General features: G+C 49.8%; 1 protein-coding gene across 10 annotated transcripts in view; it reads right to left on the minus strand.

Moving 5' to 3' along the window:
* Mef2 (myocyte enhancer factor 2) overlaps nucleotides 1–16,376 on the minus strand; it is a 59,367-nt gene that overhangs the window by 13,269 nt on the left and 29,722 nt on the right. For 4 of the 10 annotated variants that reach the window (XM_031976197.2, XM_031976195.2, XM_031976201.2 and 1 more), the window contains 6 exons: nucleotides 4,963–5,079; nucleotides 3,935–4,138; nucleotides 2,002–2,160; nucleotides 1,260–1,395; nucleotides 900–1,156; nucleotides 165–349 (listed from right to left, as the gene is read on the minus strand). In XM_031976197.2, the coding sequence (XP_031832057.1) occupies nucleotides 165–349; nucleotides 900–1,156; nucleotides 1,260–1,395; nucleotides 2,002–2,160; nucleotides 3,935–4,138; nucleotides 4,963–5,016 (995 nt within the window). In that variant the 5' untranslated portion in view covers nucleotides 5,017–5,079. Of the gene's footprint in view, nucleotides 1–164; nucleotides 350–899; nucleotides 1,157–1,259; nucleotides 1,396–2,001; nucleotides 2,161–3,934; nucleotides 4,139–4,962; nucleotides 5,080–9,717; nucleotides 11,632–16,376 lie in introns of those variants that run through there. The other 6 variants (XM_031976199.2, XM_031976203.2, XM_031976198.2 and 3 more) reach the window with 5 other exon arrangements.

Genomic DNA, 16,376 nt, shown 5'->3' on the forward strand with positions numbered 1-16,376 from the left:
AACGAGAAAGAAAATTATAGGACTTCCAGTGGACGATACCCGATACCCAGACATTCTACCAACTATTTCAAGTGTCGCGGGGATTCGAGGAATCGTAGAGGGTCTCGGATACCAACTGAACGTATAGTTTTCTTTCGCAAGAGTAATTCTGAAATGTGATTTACCTGATGCTGGACATGGTGGCTGCCGAATACATTGATAAGTCATCAACGTACCTCTGATGAGACCATGCTAAACTCCCGAGGTCTGAGGAATAATCCGTTGGTCCGAAACTAGAGTATCCGGCTGGGACCGATGGCGTTTGTAGCGCTACCACCGGTGTATTCAGTGCGGATTGTGTATGGCCGCCCTGTGCGCCACGGGCAACAAGAAAGGAAGACGATTAGGATAATCCTGCGTGACCTCGTCGAGAGATCACCGTTACGGCTAGAGATCTTATCTCGTCGAATTTCAGAATTCTACGTGGAAGACTGAGCACAACGACGACTCTACTTGTCGACGAACCAATGGAACGTTAAACAATAATTGGCCAATTGTGTACAACATTGATTCCTTTGCTTCAAACTTTCAGAACGTTAAGACTTGTTACAATTCGCTTCGCAACTTTTGAACCGATGCTCATCGTTAAAAAGTTTAAAGTCCTGACTGTATAGAACAACGGCCTTAACGATATATGTCAAGATCAAGGTCATACGAGGGTTACTCTCTTTACGAATAAGAGAAAGTTGTTCGGAATGACTTTGACGACACATCAAGGTGAACGAAATCGGTGAGGAATCGGAGTTGCGACTAATTACCAATAAACGCCAATTACACGCGTAACATTCTGGCAACCGAACGAGTTCGCTTTCGCTATGGACAGCCTTCTCCGCGTGTTCCTCTTTCCCGGGCACACTTACATCGTAACTAGTGTCATCGGAAAGGGGTTGCGTGAGGGGTGTTGGAATAACTACTCGAAGATTAGTCCTGTGAGGATGAGGCGGCGGGGGTGGAGGCGGAGGCTGCGGCGAATGCCTAGACGGATTGCTGCCTTTGTTTGCGCTGCCTCCTCCGACTCCTAACGCCGGCGAAGGTCCCGGACTAGGTGAACCTCCCAATGGTGATCCCGAGGGGGGGTAGCCATTGCTCATTTCCAACATCGCTCCAGGTGGATACACTGAAAACCCATCGAGGCGAGGCAGAATATTAGCGGGGCTGTTCGCAATCGTTCACAGAGTCGTATCTAGGGCTTCGAGAATGAAAACGCGACTGCTATATACCTGAGTCTGTTTCAGAAGACGACGGCCGCGGAGAAATGCTGGTATGCGCCATTTGAGGACTAGATCCAAGTAGAGATTCGCCGAAACTACTCACTGGTACGGACACAGGTAGAGTGTAATTAGACTGCCCCATTGCCTGAAATCGCAGCAAACCAAACACGTCACGGTTATTAACGGGACCTCGGCGACCTGTCGGTTACCGATTCACCATCGACTACCGATCTCCTATTCCGGTGAATGGTAAACGGGGCGAAATGAAACACTCGTCTCCTTTCTTGATCGATGGGAAATCGGATCGAAAGGCGAGCACGTCTCCGCGAGAACGATAGAATGGTTCCACTCGCGCGTTACCGGTTCACGCGAGACGATAATGAACGCTGCGAATTAAATTGGAACCGCCTAGCTAGGCGTCGCTGCCAATTCGCGCGTCCGACACGCCGGATCGTTCGGAACACACGTTAAAAGGTAATCGGACTCTAGCTCATGCGAAAACTCTGCGCCAGAGATTCCCATAGGGTTGCCGGCCAACGAATACGGTCGGCTCTGTCTACGAAAGCTACCGTAACAAGACGTTCGTTTGCCTATTTGTCTCTCTAGAGGCAGAGAGACGTTCAAGGAGCAGCTTCTATCGGCTGGATCGGTATCGAGCGATCCTCGTCTTGCACAGGGCCAGGGAACCTAACGCCGTTCGCGACGGGGTCGACGGAAACGACGAAATCACCGGGAAAAATCGGATACTCACCCGGGTGCCGTTGTGCTGGTGCCTTTGCATCATCAGCTGGAACTCCTCGTCGATCTTGGTGTACTTGGCCTCGGTCCGCGGGGTCAAATTGTACTCGATCGCGTCCGGCTCCGGACTCTCTGGCGACATGGCACCCTTATGTTCCTTCTTGTTGAGTGCCTGCAAGTGTCAGCAGACAGGTTCACGTGACCACACCGCCCGAGGGCACTCAACCTTCGCATGCACGTTAATTTCACGCTAACGGTGGAGAGGCTGCTGGCCGGCTAACTGGCCGACCTCTCTCTAATATCGGACACGTTGTTCCCCGGCGCTCTCGCTCCGACTCCGTCTTTGTGTACACAAGTTCGCGCGTTCCGCACGAAATCGCGTAACACGGTCACCCAACGCGACACGCTATCCGGCACAGCGGTCCGCGTGCCGTTCGTGCGATCCGCGCGAACCGTCCATGACGCTTCCGTGATTAACGCTAAAACTACCACGCAACTCGGTATCGTCTATTCTTCAATTATTCTTCTCGCAATCGTGAAGATCGCAGATGTCTCTCCGTAGAATTGTTGGAGAGATTCATTTAACGACGCTCCAACTGAATTGTCAACTAATTCAAGTTTCGATGGAGGAACTCCAAGTCGATTGAACTGCTCGGTAGTTTTAGCGTCGATAGAACCACCGAACGGACGGATATCTTGATTGGAAATGATCTTGGAATAAATACTTTCACTCGAATACTATGATGAATGTCCGAAGAAATTGAAGATAATCAACGGTTACAATTTCTCTAACGATTACATATTCAGCATATCGAATGCTCGGTAGTTCTAGGCGTCAACACGCTTGTATCCGCGACGACTGCGACTTTCTACTTTGCACGAAGAAAATCGAATCAATCTTCTACGAGCTTTTATCCGAGCAAGAGTCACGTAAGCAGCAGTTCACCCTGATTTTCTGTTACTCTCGTTTCGTCGCTCTACTCACCATAATAGGATAATTATCGCAACTTTAAACGGTTTCCAATGCGACGAGGAATTCGTGCGACGAACGATTATGGTGGACGCGTGTAACGGGTGGTCCGGCGGAAACGTGCCTCTCACGATACCCGTTGATAATCGTGAGATTACACGTTTCAGCGAAACAAAGCGATCTTCACGACGAAACAGGGGCAACAAGTTCCCGCGATAATCGTTGAAAGGAACTTCCCCAAGGGGAGCGGACGAGGAAATCGGTTTCAATCGGACCACCCGTTGCACGCATCGAAAACCCCGTGGAAAAGAAGACCGACGGGAAGAGCCTGTTGCACGCGCAGGCAGATTTGCAACAAGCTCGTGTAATTTCGATGATCGACCGCTGAAAAACTTAATAACCACCGGTGATGCTCCCGAGGGGGATGCTCGGGCATTTTTTCACCGTGAAATCTCTCATTTAACCGGTACACGATCCGAGATAGCCGGTGTACCATCCGGCCGATCCAATAAATCGTACCACGAAAACGATCCGGCATTTTCGTTTTCTTTTCCATTCTCTTTCTCCTTCCGTTCCTTTTCGAAACATCGTGCCTCCGCGCTAGAGCTCCGGCTCATATCCGTTTTCTTGCTCTTACCGATCCTCCGTCTTCGGAGCGAACACGAACTTCTAATGAACAGTAGACTTCTTCGCCGAATCGAATGATAGACGCTCGAATGTAATCGCGCGAATAGGATGGAAAACGAACGAGACGACGTTGAGTACAGTGCGCGGCGGAAAGAGTTCTCTATAAAGTTACATAAATAACCGAATGGCGAATAAAACGCCGCGGCGAGGGGTTAAACGAATAATCCGGAGCTCTGCGTGTTCCGCGGCAAGTGCGCAAGATGGCGGCGAATGGAGCCGGAGGACTCTACGGGTTTTCGGCGGCCTCCCCTCTGGAACCTTGACCGTTACTCAGGAGAAATCGGCTCACCTCGATGATATTCTTGTTGGTGAGGGACTCGTGGGGTTCGTTGTACTCGGTGTACTTGAGAAGAACCTTGTCCATGTCGGTGCTCGCATACTGATACAGCTTGTTGCTCGAGCTGAAGATAATCAGCGCGATCTCGCAGTCGCAGAGTACCGACAGCTCGTACGCCTTCTTCATCACCCCGAATTTCCGTTTGTTGAAGGTCACCTGCCGGCGAACAGAGAATCGCGTCAATCGCCGTATTCGCGAGAGATCATTCCGAATTCGCGGGGAAACAAGGAACACTGTTTCTTTTTGGTTCGCGCGGCGGTCGTCATGCTGCTCACCGAACATCGGAGCTTCTGAACCGATTCGAAGGAATTCTGACAGATGTAACCAGATAATATCGAGCAACTTTAAATCTTAAACGACTGTTTCGAATTCCATTTATCCAACGAAACGCCAGATGTTTCTCACACATTATTTCGATACGTTTACTTTGTTCCCCTTCTTTCAAACTTTGAATCCTTCGACGAAGATTCTTTGAAATCTACTAAACCTTCGGCGGATGAAGCTAAATTATACATGGATTCCTTGAACAATAGTCTTAGTATTCCAAATATCAGAATCTCATCTCCCCAAAATGTCGACATTCGCGACGCGCGAGTTCTTCTTTCGACAGCGCGACACCTGCACGCTCGATTGCTCGGTTATTATTTGTTTACATAGTTTCCCATTCGACAGCGACCGAAATTCGATTAGCATAGACGAGCGTTCCGATAAGATAAAAGACAGTAGTAAGACAGTAGACGCACTCGACACGTGAACGAACGCTCGCGTAGATATCGATATAACGGCGTGTTTGATATCGGATAAGCAACTTCGCGATTAACGCGAGCAGAATCGGCGATACGCGGACAAATACTTTGAGCGGCGATCCGGCCGAGATTAAACGATATGCAAACATCGGTCCGGTTTCTCCGCGAATCGATTTCGTCGGCGAAATCTAGCGGGTTAATGGACGTTTCTGAAACGATCGCCGGCGACGATACCTGACGATTCCGTTCGTCCGTGATGCGCGAAATTTGAATCTTCTTCCGACCCATTTTTGCACGGCGTTGTGGAGAAGGGACAGCTCTTCGGAACCACTGGATGGAATATTAGAAACGCTGAAACAGAGAAAAGCGAAACGGTTTATTGCTTTTGTTCCTCGTCCGAAGCGAACGAAACGGAAAGAAGGACGTCGATACGATCCTCCATTTCCGTGTTTAACAACAGACTGAAATGACATCAACAATTGTGTCGCACAGAAGTCAATGCGGTTAAGTCGATTTTTTGGTTTCCTGATTTTTCAAGATTTCAATGGAATACATAATATTCTTAGTTATTAAACGATTTAGTTTCTTCGTTTGTTCTAGGTCAGAAAGTATTTTTCTGGCTTCTGAATATATCGGATATAAATTTCAGAAGCTAAAACACTAATGCTCTCAATCTTTCTTCTCTAGATTGAACCGCATTGGCTTCTGTGCGACTCAATTAAGCTTGGAACAAGTGAAATGTACTCTTAGCAACTTGCCAAGTGTATTCAGTGATTTTTCAGTTATCTCAGCAACTAGCTAAATTAATCTGAGCGACCAAAGGAAGGTAGTCACGGCGGAAGAACGGTTTGTAAGCGAAAATACGAAAGCGCGTGGACGCGTTCGTTGGAATCGAGGAAAGCGATTTTTCCCGGAGCCGTTGACGATTTCGCGGATTCGCGAAAACGTCCGGGCGCCGAGGCACGATCCGTTCCGCGATATCCGGTCGTCGATGCGTGAATCGATACGCGGAAAAGCGACGCGCGCTTTATGCCCGTCGGGTTTCAACGCATGGTCCAGTTCTGTCGCGCGCGTCGCCAACTCCAGCTCCGGTTTTCTATGGGACTCGCGCGACGCGCCTCTTCCACCCTCGGTCTCATCTCGCGCCGGCCGGCCGGTTCTTTTTGTTTTCGAGACAGATGAATCGTGAAAGTTGCTCGATTCAATTCGAACAACGATATTTACCGTTGAAATTCCGCCGCGAACGCGCTCCGACGAGCAACGGGAGGCCGGAAGCGGCGCGGAATAGCTACGATTCGAGGATCCGCGAGTTTCGTTTAGAAATTCGAACCTCTCACGGGCGAATATTGCGGATATTTCAATTGATTTACAGTCCGAGCGAGAATATCTCCCTTTCCAGACACGTTTTGTTCGAGTTTCGTCGAATATGTTGGTTCGCGTTACATACATCAAGAGTAGAAAGTTGCCAGCGAGTAATTTCATTATTCGAACGATATAGGATCAACGCGTTTCCTTGTTTTTTCGAATATTTCAGAGTTAAATATCGAATGCCTTCTTCGGTGAACGGTTTCGAACAGTTTAAACAATGTTGGCCGACGAGTTTATCTTCGCGGCGAAATAACAAAGCGAGTTTCGTTTTGTTCGATGTTCGATTCGCCTCGGAACGAACAGAGAAAGCTCGGGGAGAGGATAATCGCGAAGGTAGAAAAACCACCCAGAAATGCGACCATTCGGCTGCTTCGATACGCTGTGTACATTAATTTGTAACGCGAACGTACGTATGAAATAATGGCGGGGAGTTTTCGTGGTTTTATACGCGCTCGGATTGATCGCCGACCGATTACAGCGAGCAACCGTGGATCGCGATCAAAGTTTCTCTCTCGCGTAGATAGAGCTCCCTGTAATTCGAGGGGAAACGTCTTCGGTGCAACGTTTTCCCCCGGTTTCCTATGGTTTTTTTTCTCTCCCCGTGTTTTTTGCCGTTTGTCGTCGTTACCCGTAAATTGCCACGAGATACCGCGGCGAGCGTAATTCGATGTGCTCTACCCGGTGGCTGCACTTTGGAGAAAAGCTACGACGACAAAGTCCATTATTACGCACGTTAATTGTCGACGATAAAACGGAAAGCGATCGATCGTTCGTTCGCCAGGCGTTCTCTTAATTGCGCCGACGTCCCAATTATTTACTTCCGCCTTGAGTTTCAGTTTCCAGCGATTTCTCGGAGAACCGCCGGAAATTCGATGCTCTCGCGAGCAGCCTCGCGAATATCGGCCTCGATCGTAACAGTATTTCGAAGCGGTACGAAAATCGGCAACTCTTACGCAGCTTTGCCCGTCGTCCTTTGATAGAACGAATCTTTTCAAGGAAAAGAATCGTTCGACGCGTTCGTTTACCTCGTCCGTCGTTTTCGGAACGAAGGAAAGCCGACGACGAACTCGAAACAATTAGTATCGAATAGAACGGAGATGCTGGTAATCGTCGTCGGTCGCGCTCATCGAGCTAATCGCCGATAAAAGCGAAGGCCCCAGCAATGTCAGCGACAGATGAGTACGAAAGTCGAATTACCCTTGCATCAGACCAGATTAGATAGAACGCGTCTCGAAGGAATTACGTTCGTTACGTCCAGCTCTATCACGGCTAGTCGTGTCGTCTCGTCTCATTTCGATTATTACCTAGCCGGCTGTCCTATCGACCAACTTAACGTTCGCCGTTTCAAACGCTCCATTCGAACGTTCGTTTTCAACATTTCGAATGGAAGCCGATTCGTATCGATTCGACTCGAACACCATTCGTCTATCAATCTCGTCCGACGTATCAATGTTCCGTTCGTGGACTCGAATTTCGAAATGCAACGGGAAATTCCTTATTCCGCGCCACTGTTCTATTCGTTTGTCCCAAGCGAGCAGAGAACTCTGCGCAAAAAGAAAAGGGAGACGGGAGAAAGATAAGCGTGACATGTAGATTTAATCGTCTACTTATCGCGTCGGAGAAATTCACGATAAACGGTAACGTATCGCGAGAAGACTAACCTAACGACTTTGGTCCATTCGAATCGATATCCGTTTCTCCGACGAATCGAATCGGAACGAAACCGAATCGAATCTAGCCCGACGATATCGATTAGCGTGGGAGCCGCGCGATCGATCTATCCGGCGATTCGAGTCCTACTCGAGCTACTCGAGTACTCGAGCATTTCGAGTGTCGGTCGGCCGGCACTAGTAAAAACATTGGCTTTAACTTCGTTCTAATTCTAAGCTCCATCAACTATATTTACCGAAGCCCCCCTTTCATTCATTCCGAGCACGCGATCTCTCTCGCTATATGAATTAACGCGAGCGCGCGTTTCACGGGCAAACCGTTGTTATTTTTGTCGGCGACCGGCTATCTTCTGCATCGCGAAATTATGTTGCTTCGCCGCCGATAACGATTGTACGCGACGGGCCGCGTCCCGCGCGCTCCATTCGAACGCGTCGAGATATCGAGATCGACCAATCGCCGCTCTCGCGCTTCCTCCTTTTCGCGCGGAACTAATCGACTTCCCTTTCGATTCGAGTGCTCCTTTGCTTCAAACCGATTCGCGGGCTGCCGTGCGAACCGACGAAAACGGAAAGATAAACGTGTATCTAGGATTCACGTTTAAATCGTAACAACGGAGTGATTAATTAAATTCTAACGGTACCTTTCTCAACAGTATCGCGTTCGAAACACGCTTAGTTACTAAAATTCCAATTTTTGAAAATTAAAGCGAGCACCGCCGTGGGACGGGACGTTGCTCGCCGAGTGGCATCGACCAGATGGCATAGACCTGTCTCTAACCTAACTATAGCGCGCCGCTGAAAGAACTGCGACCGAGGAAAAGGAGAATTCCCCCGGCGTAATCTAGCGAATCGATGCGCGCTGACCCACGTTTCAAAAATCCTTTGATCATTTATTTAGACGTCTCGTACTTTGAACATAACCTAAAAATACCCCCCAGATATGCACCCGTACGAACGGACGCGTACGCAACGTCGGCTCCTTCTCGCAACAGGTGTACCCGCGAACGTCCGGAAATATATGCCCCGCGATTTTAATAAAAGCTGCGGGCTATTTTCGAACGCAACCCGATGGAACGACACGCCGGCGAGCGTGCTCGAAAATAAGGGCCGCGGTTTCCCGAATCGAACGGGTTCACGATTATCGGCCCGCGACCGGGTCGATTCCCGTGGAAAACGAGAGCTGTCTCTCTCTCTCTCTCTCCGGTGACTACAATGGACACACACGGGAAACGTGGAACGCGGCGAGAACTGGAGGAAGAGGTTGCCGGCTCGAGCTGTCGTCCGATCGAATTCGGTTTATAATACAACAGCGTGGAATGAGAGCCGAGGGTCAGCGACCAGCGTGTATTTCCTCTATGTACGTCCTATACGTGAGCGTGTACGTGTACCACTCATCGAACGTTTCTTCCGACGAGTGTCACCGATCCATCCACCTTCGGTATGGATTCAAATTTCCCGGCGACGAGAAATTACCGGGTGATTCGGTGAAACCGGATCGCCGGTTACCGCGACAAGGGTATCCCTTTCTCTATTGTCGGGCGTATTTCGACGGCGCGGGAATATTAATCCGATCAGCGGAGATCGGAGGCGAAAGAATTGGCGGGAAATTCGAATGGCAGCCGGCTCACGGCGCGGGACGCTGACTAGAAGTCGGTGGGTCGGACTATTCTGAATCGACGTGCCGATTTCGATACGGGTCACGATAACAGAGCTTTATCGCGGTTAGACTCCGCGAGTATTCCGCAGACCTCGCGATACGTCGAACTCGGACGGTTCCGACGATCGCTGGTTCGTTCGGATGCTCGATCGAACGTCAGGCCCGCGTGCAACGAGAGGAACGAGGAGAAACGAAGCGCGGGAATTTCGAAGCGACGGGTATCGCCGATTGAGAATAAAATCGATATTACTTCGGCGACGATAAATCGGGATAGATTTAGATTCGATAACTCACCGACTCGATACGAACTCGATCAGTCGAACATCTCGACGTCCGTTCACCAATCGATCGATCTTCTTGCGCGCACTGAATCGATATGAAAACAAAGATGGCGAGATCGCGCGCACTCCTCACAGATGTAATCACAATGTTAATCGACGGATCGCAGTCGGTCACTCGTTCGACGACGTAGTTCAGCCAGAAACGTCTCCTCGATCTAATGTATTTCCATCTATCTCGAAAAAAGGCTGGTCTCGCGGTATGCCTGCTGGTCGATTATGCCGTAGATTATCATGAAGGTTACCGACGTCGTCCGCGCGGCTTTACATTTATTTGAAGATCCACTTGGTTCCCGTGAACGTCGAACCAGAGATACGAGGTACAGCTTCCATCGGTCACAGAACAGTTTGACTCGGTAACAGGCACGTTCTCCTTTTTCTTTTATTTTTCTTTTCGTTTTATCAAACTTCTCGTTTGCCAACGACCATCTAATTCTCAGGCGTGCAGGTACACACAGAATGCGACGTACACGCGTCGAACATATCGCGTACGTGTACGCGACGAGTACGTACACAGAGCCACGCGCGCGCGCCACACACGACACACGCACGCACACACACCACACACCACGCACACAGCACGCGAGCGAACGAGCGCGCGCGCGTTTAGGATATGTGGCGTGTGTAGTAGATATATGTGTGTATATATATATATATATATGATATGTATATATATATATGTATATATATACGCGTGTGTACGTGTGTATGTATATATGAATCACGTATAGCGTATATACGGTACGTATGTAGCTACGAGTGAGAAAATACAATTATCGGGAGGTTAGTCTAGTCAAAGGAGCGAGGAGAAAAGCTCGTTCTCCAGAACGGACGTCAATGGTCCCGCGATCGATATCTCCCCACTAACACCCTCGCGAAATGTACAACTTTAAGATCAAAACAAAACTTCTGTTTAAAACGGTTACGTAGAAACAAGACGCACGAACCTTTTGGCACTCGTCAACTTGCACTCGTTTCTGGCGATTGAATCAACACGCGTCACTTCGCACGCCGGATCTCATCGGTTCGTCAAACACGTATTCGTTGCAACAACGACGACGACGGACACGAAGTCGACGACGACGACGACGACGACGATAGAAAATTTTCTTGATCCCGATCTTTCTCTTTCCACGTTTCCCTTTTTCTTCGTCTTCTCCACCTCCTTCTTCTTCTTCTTCTTCTTCTTCTTCTTCTTCTTCTTCTTCTTCTTCTTCTCTTATCCCCGTTCCTCTTCGATATACGTGACGCACATATATACACGCGTACAGATGCACGAATATATACCGATACTTTTTCCCGTTCGGTTCAATCACTCGCACGGTCCTAGGATCTCTGTTTATAACGTAAACGTGCCACAACAAACCCGTCGTAGAAGCGATTCCACGGAGAGGCGCAGCTCACCCAGAAAATCAGGTTAGCTAGGTTAGAATAATCTGGCTGACTAGAAACGATGACTAGAAACACGCACGGCTTTCTTAAAATATTTTTCACGTGCGGCGAGCCGTCGATTCGCACTGCTCCGTAGAAGATTCAAATTTAGAAGCGTCGTATCGGACGGTAAAAAAGCGGGCCGCGCGCCTCGACCAGTTCGCGGTCGAGCCTGAAATAAAGATTTGAGGAAGTCGCGTGGAGAACACGGGAACGAGAGAAAGAGAAAGAGCGAGAGACCGCGCGAGCGAGAGGCCGCGAGCCACGGAGAGAGCGAGTCAGAGTCCACGGGAAGACCGACACACCACGGAGGGAGCGAGAGAGAGAGAGAGAGACAGGCCGACCGAGACCGAGCGCGACCGAGAGAGACCGACGAATAGAGAGCGAGAGAGCGAGGCGGCGGCGCAAGGGAGGGGAGCCTGGCCGTGTCGCACATACCAGTCGGTCCACCTCGCCTCTGAAGTTCGCCTCGGCACGCCGAACTAACGTCGGCGAGGCTCGCCCGTTGATTGGCCCACCGAGCCACCGACGTCAGACGCCGCACGGCCAATTGGTGTGACGCTATATGCGCCGCGCATGCGCCCCGCAAGCGGCCAGAACAGCCGTGCTGGCATTCCAGCTTCGACCGCGCGCTCAACGACGTTATTCTCGATTTTCAGCCGGAGGAACTCGACCGGCGAGCGAGCGAATCGTGCTCGCGCTACGATTATTCCAACGAATTCGAATGGACTCGAGTCCCGATTCTCGATTCTCGACACTCGCAGCCCGGTTTCCGGTTGCGGCTCGAACCGATACGAACGCATGCTTTCAAATGACCGCGCATGTGGAGGGAAACCATTTAATCGGTTGTTATTGATTTTTGAATGTTCACTCGGCTGAGTGTCCTTCGTCTTTTGAATGTTAATGTTTAACTCGTTGTTTATGGTATATTTCCGATTAGGATCACTCATAATATCGGTATGCGTAGGTTAATGTATTTGATAATGTACCGTATAGGTGTTGTTTCCATCATTGGTTTCGATGATTGCAAAATAAAAATGAAACGAGTCGTTATCCACGGTAGCGTTAATTGCCGTAATTTTTCATGAATTCGTATCTCGCGACGCGAAGCGCACTACTCGGCGACTTTCGTTCGACCCTCGCCCACGTGTGTTCCGAACAAATGAATTATTAAAGGAAACGGGCGAAGAATGGGAAAGCGAATCGGTTGGAAACGCACCGGCGTGTCGCTCGCTACCACGGGTCATTCATAAATGCCGGCTGTGCGGGGCTGTGCATTAAATGGCGTCGGCCGGCCGACGTAAATCGCATCCGTAAAAAGTTTAGACAGCCGCGCGTAAAAGTGGTGGTACCTTTACACCGTATTAATATTTCGCCGGCCAGAAATAACGCGCGGTTAAAGAATCTAACGAACGTTTTACACCGGTCGTGTCGCTACGGTTTCTTAAAGCGTACGACGCCGGATGAAAATTACGATAGCGTTTACAGCCTACCATCTACCGCTCGCCGAACTCTGATCGTCGATAAGCAACCGATACCGATGCAATAAAACCACAATTAATACCGCGAGAACGTCAGATTTCGGAAATGAAAAATACGCCTGTCGCATAAGGCGAAAGCACGGTAGAAATGAGACGCTTCGTATCTAAGCTGTTGGACGTTCAAGCGGTTTCTTGCGTTAGATCGAATACGTCCCGAATGTTTCTTACGGCGAATTTCCTGCAGAGCACGCCGCTTCGACCATTTCGAAACGCGCCAATGGGAAAGTTCGAATTGTTCGAAGTTCCCCCGATGGGCCGAGTACTCGAATACGCGTCCGTATGTCGGTCAAGAGCGAAAAATCGTCCCGTCCCGATCAAAGTTCGCGCGGCCGCCGAGAAGAGAAATTAGAAGACACAGATTGATACCCGGCAATCTTAAAAATATTCCGATCGATAAGAAAACACTGAAATATTCCAGGGTTCCTCGCGTCCGCGGCGGCATCGGCGAACGAACGGCACGGGGGAAAAGTCAAAGGTGAAAACGCCAAAATCGAGACCAGCCGAATAACAATGTTCGATACGGGCGTGCGCGCGTGCACACGGTTCGCGAATCCGAAATCCGCTCGAAGCCGGTTCACCGTGGCCGATTTCCGTCTCGCTTCCGCGTATCAATTATTACCTAAACTACATCGCTTCCCTTCCGGTTGTTAACCTTTACCCGCGTATCGTCGCGGCATCCGAAATTCGAATGATATTCGAACCGCCCGACGGAACCGATTTAAACATCTGAACACGACAATATGAAGATCGACTTGAACCGAAAGGAACGAGTAAAGAATATCTTTAGGGGCGAAAGCTGTCTAGAAAACTGAAGATCGCGAACGACGGAAATTCACGAAGAACAGAGATTTCCGTCAGACCCTTCGCGGATAAACTCGACGAGCCGAGACGTTGGACGTTAACCGGTCAAAACGAGACGGCGGCGACGCTCGCTCGCTCGCTCGCGCGCGCGCGGTTACGTTCCATCAGTTATTCGCGAGGCATCCGTCCGACAGCTGCTGCGCGAAATGAAATTGAATCGAGGGATCCGCATTCAGCTTCGCTTTGACGCCTTGAATTCGGTTATTTGCGGCGTTATATAATATTTCGCGGCGATTCAGGGCTTTTCGCAGCCGAAACCGAACCGCTAGACGCGCGGGCCGGGCTGCGCTCGGCCGCTCGACCGCTCGGATCGATCGGTATCTGGGTCGTCAAAAATACCTGTTGTTGTTTCGCTTAAATACATATTTGCCCGCTCATTCATCTCCGTTCTATTCAGCGCGGGGGTGCGAACCGACCGTTCGTTCCCCCGCCCCTTCTCAATTATTTAATCGTTATTTCGAGTTGGCTCCGCCACGCGTAGGTGACCGAGTATCGATAGCCGCCGAACACGTGACCGAATATGTATTGTTTTTATTATACGGAGGGAGAGGTCGACGACCCGTCGCCACTGTGATCCAGACACAGAGAATCTGCTGCACGGTGCTTTATTTTCGACGAGGCTACGACGGAAGACGGGACGGACTCGAGTCCGGTTCCAACTATTGCAACCTTTTGATCGGCGATTCGGTAATTGGACGGTGAAGAATCGACGTGTTTGCTTCACGCGCGACGCCACTGCTCGGATTCCGTTTCTGGGATGTTTGTGAGTCCGAGGAATCCCCGCGATCGCGCAGCCCACGCGTGAACAGAGGGTGGCTGGATACCCAACCCTCCCAGCGACGAACCGTCCCGGTTGTTACCATGTCGGCGACAGAAAGATCTTAGACAAACAATCCGCTCGTCCACGCGGATGAACGTTACAGTATTGTAGAGGAGCGTCGGAGCTAGGCCTAGCTGTTCGGATAACACTGTTACGTTTATCTAGCTGGAAATTCTCTAGGCGCGTAATATTTAATACGCAACGAAACATCAGACGCTGCCCGGGTAGATAGGGCAAGGGACGAATACGAACTCGGCAAGATTTCGATTGAACAAAACTCGATAGCTTATAAGGTACGATAAGTTCGAATAGTCGAATTTTCGGGTTTGGTCCACAGGCGGCCGCACTGCTAGTCGGGGCGGATTTTCGTGTTTCCGAGTTCGGTCGGGTAGCGCGGCATCGAATCAGCTGCGTGGTCGAGAAAAGGGGAAAAGAGGATGATCCCGGGAGGAGGGTTCTCGTTAGAAAATTATTAGAACGCGAACGCGAGAGAGACCGACCGATCGGGCCGGCGTTGGACGCGTGAATCGGGTGGCGCCGACAAAAGATTGAAATATATCTCGCACGGGCGACATCGGCATCAACATCAACGTCAACGTCGACGTCGCGTGAGCCGTGGAAAAAGACTAACGAGATATTATCCATTAAAGGAGCGCCGATCGTGTTCCATCCGACGAGAGGGGCAAATTGAAGGAGAGACAGCCGATACACGCCACCGAACGGAACGGGAACGGCGGGGGAGGAGCACCGCCAGAGATCGAATACTTACTCGATACGAAACCGAGGAAAAACGTCCTGTCGAATCATCGTCCAGGCGAAAAAAGCTCGACAAGAGCCGGCAATGCCTGTCGATATTTAACGAATTATCCCAGCTGCGGGTAAATATAAATCTACTCCAGGTCGGATCGTATGTATTATGCATGAGCTGCAATGTAGCTGTCCCCCTACAGAGGTCGGATAACCTAACCCGTCGAGAGAGAGAGAAAGAGAGAGCCAGATAGATAGATAGATAGAGAGAGAGCGAGAGAGAGCGAGAGAGAGAGAGAGCCAGCAGGCAAGTGTTCAATATATCCTAGCCTATCGATCTCGTCGACCGAGCGCGAAAAGACGCGAGAAACGGGACATAGATAAGTAATTAATATTCCTCGGACGACCAGCGATAAACGCAGATTTCGTTTTCCGTCAAGGGTGTCGTCTCAAGCGGTTTATACGTGACTGCCGCGCGGCTCATCGTTTCGAAGCTTTTCGACGGAGAATAAACGCGTGTCGTGTATCGAAGCTGATCTTTCAGATTTAGAAGGAAGAGAGGAAGAAGCGAAAAATCGGTGAGCGATTTTCCGCAACCGGTGTCCGCTCGCCCAGAGGAATGGGTGTTTAGGGTTTCCAATTTTCGACGGACGGGGATCAAACTAGACGAGACGGCTCTATCGAACATTTCTGGCGTTCTGCGCGGGGTTCTCCTAATGGAGAACTCCTCGAGAACATCTCGCGTAAGCTGGCGAGGCTTGAAGCGCGCGACGCGGTCCTGGGAACACTGGCGATCGTCGCCGACGCTTTAACCCGTACCACTCTACATAGTTTTGTGATATGTAACTCCTACCAATTTTGATAGTAGTCCTACTGAAAATCAACAATGTTATAACATTTCTTAGACCTTTCTCTGCTCAGTACAAACTTCGTATATTTGGAAGATCTAATAATCTTAAGGTAGTTCTCTTAAAATTCATTCAAATATTTAATATTAGAACTGGTGCAATATTGGAGCCTACAGAGTTCAAAGGGTTAACCGATGGAGATTCTCCTTTTGTTTGAATCATTTCTTGCGTCGAATACCGCCGTTCCTCGTTGATCGGAATCGAAAATCTAACGCTCTTGGGAGCAACGGATGCAAGATTAGATACAGACTGACGCAGGAGGATCCAACGAGAGAGAAGACAGCGGATTTTCCTGAGAAAAGGAGGA

This window comes from Nomia melanderi, chromosome 1 (assembly GCF_051020985.1).
Source record: "Nomia melanderi isolate GNS246 chromosome 1, iyNomMela1, whole genome shotgun sequence".
In the NCBI taxonomy this organism is placed as follows: Eukaryota; Metazoa; Arthropoda; class Insecta; order Hymenoptera; family Halictidae; genus Nomia; species Nomia melanderi.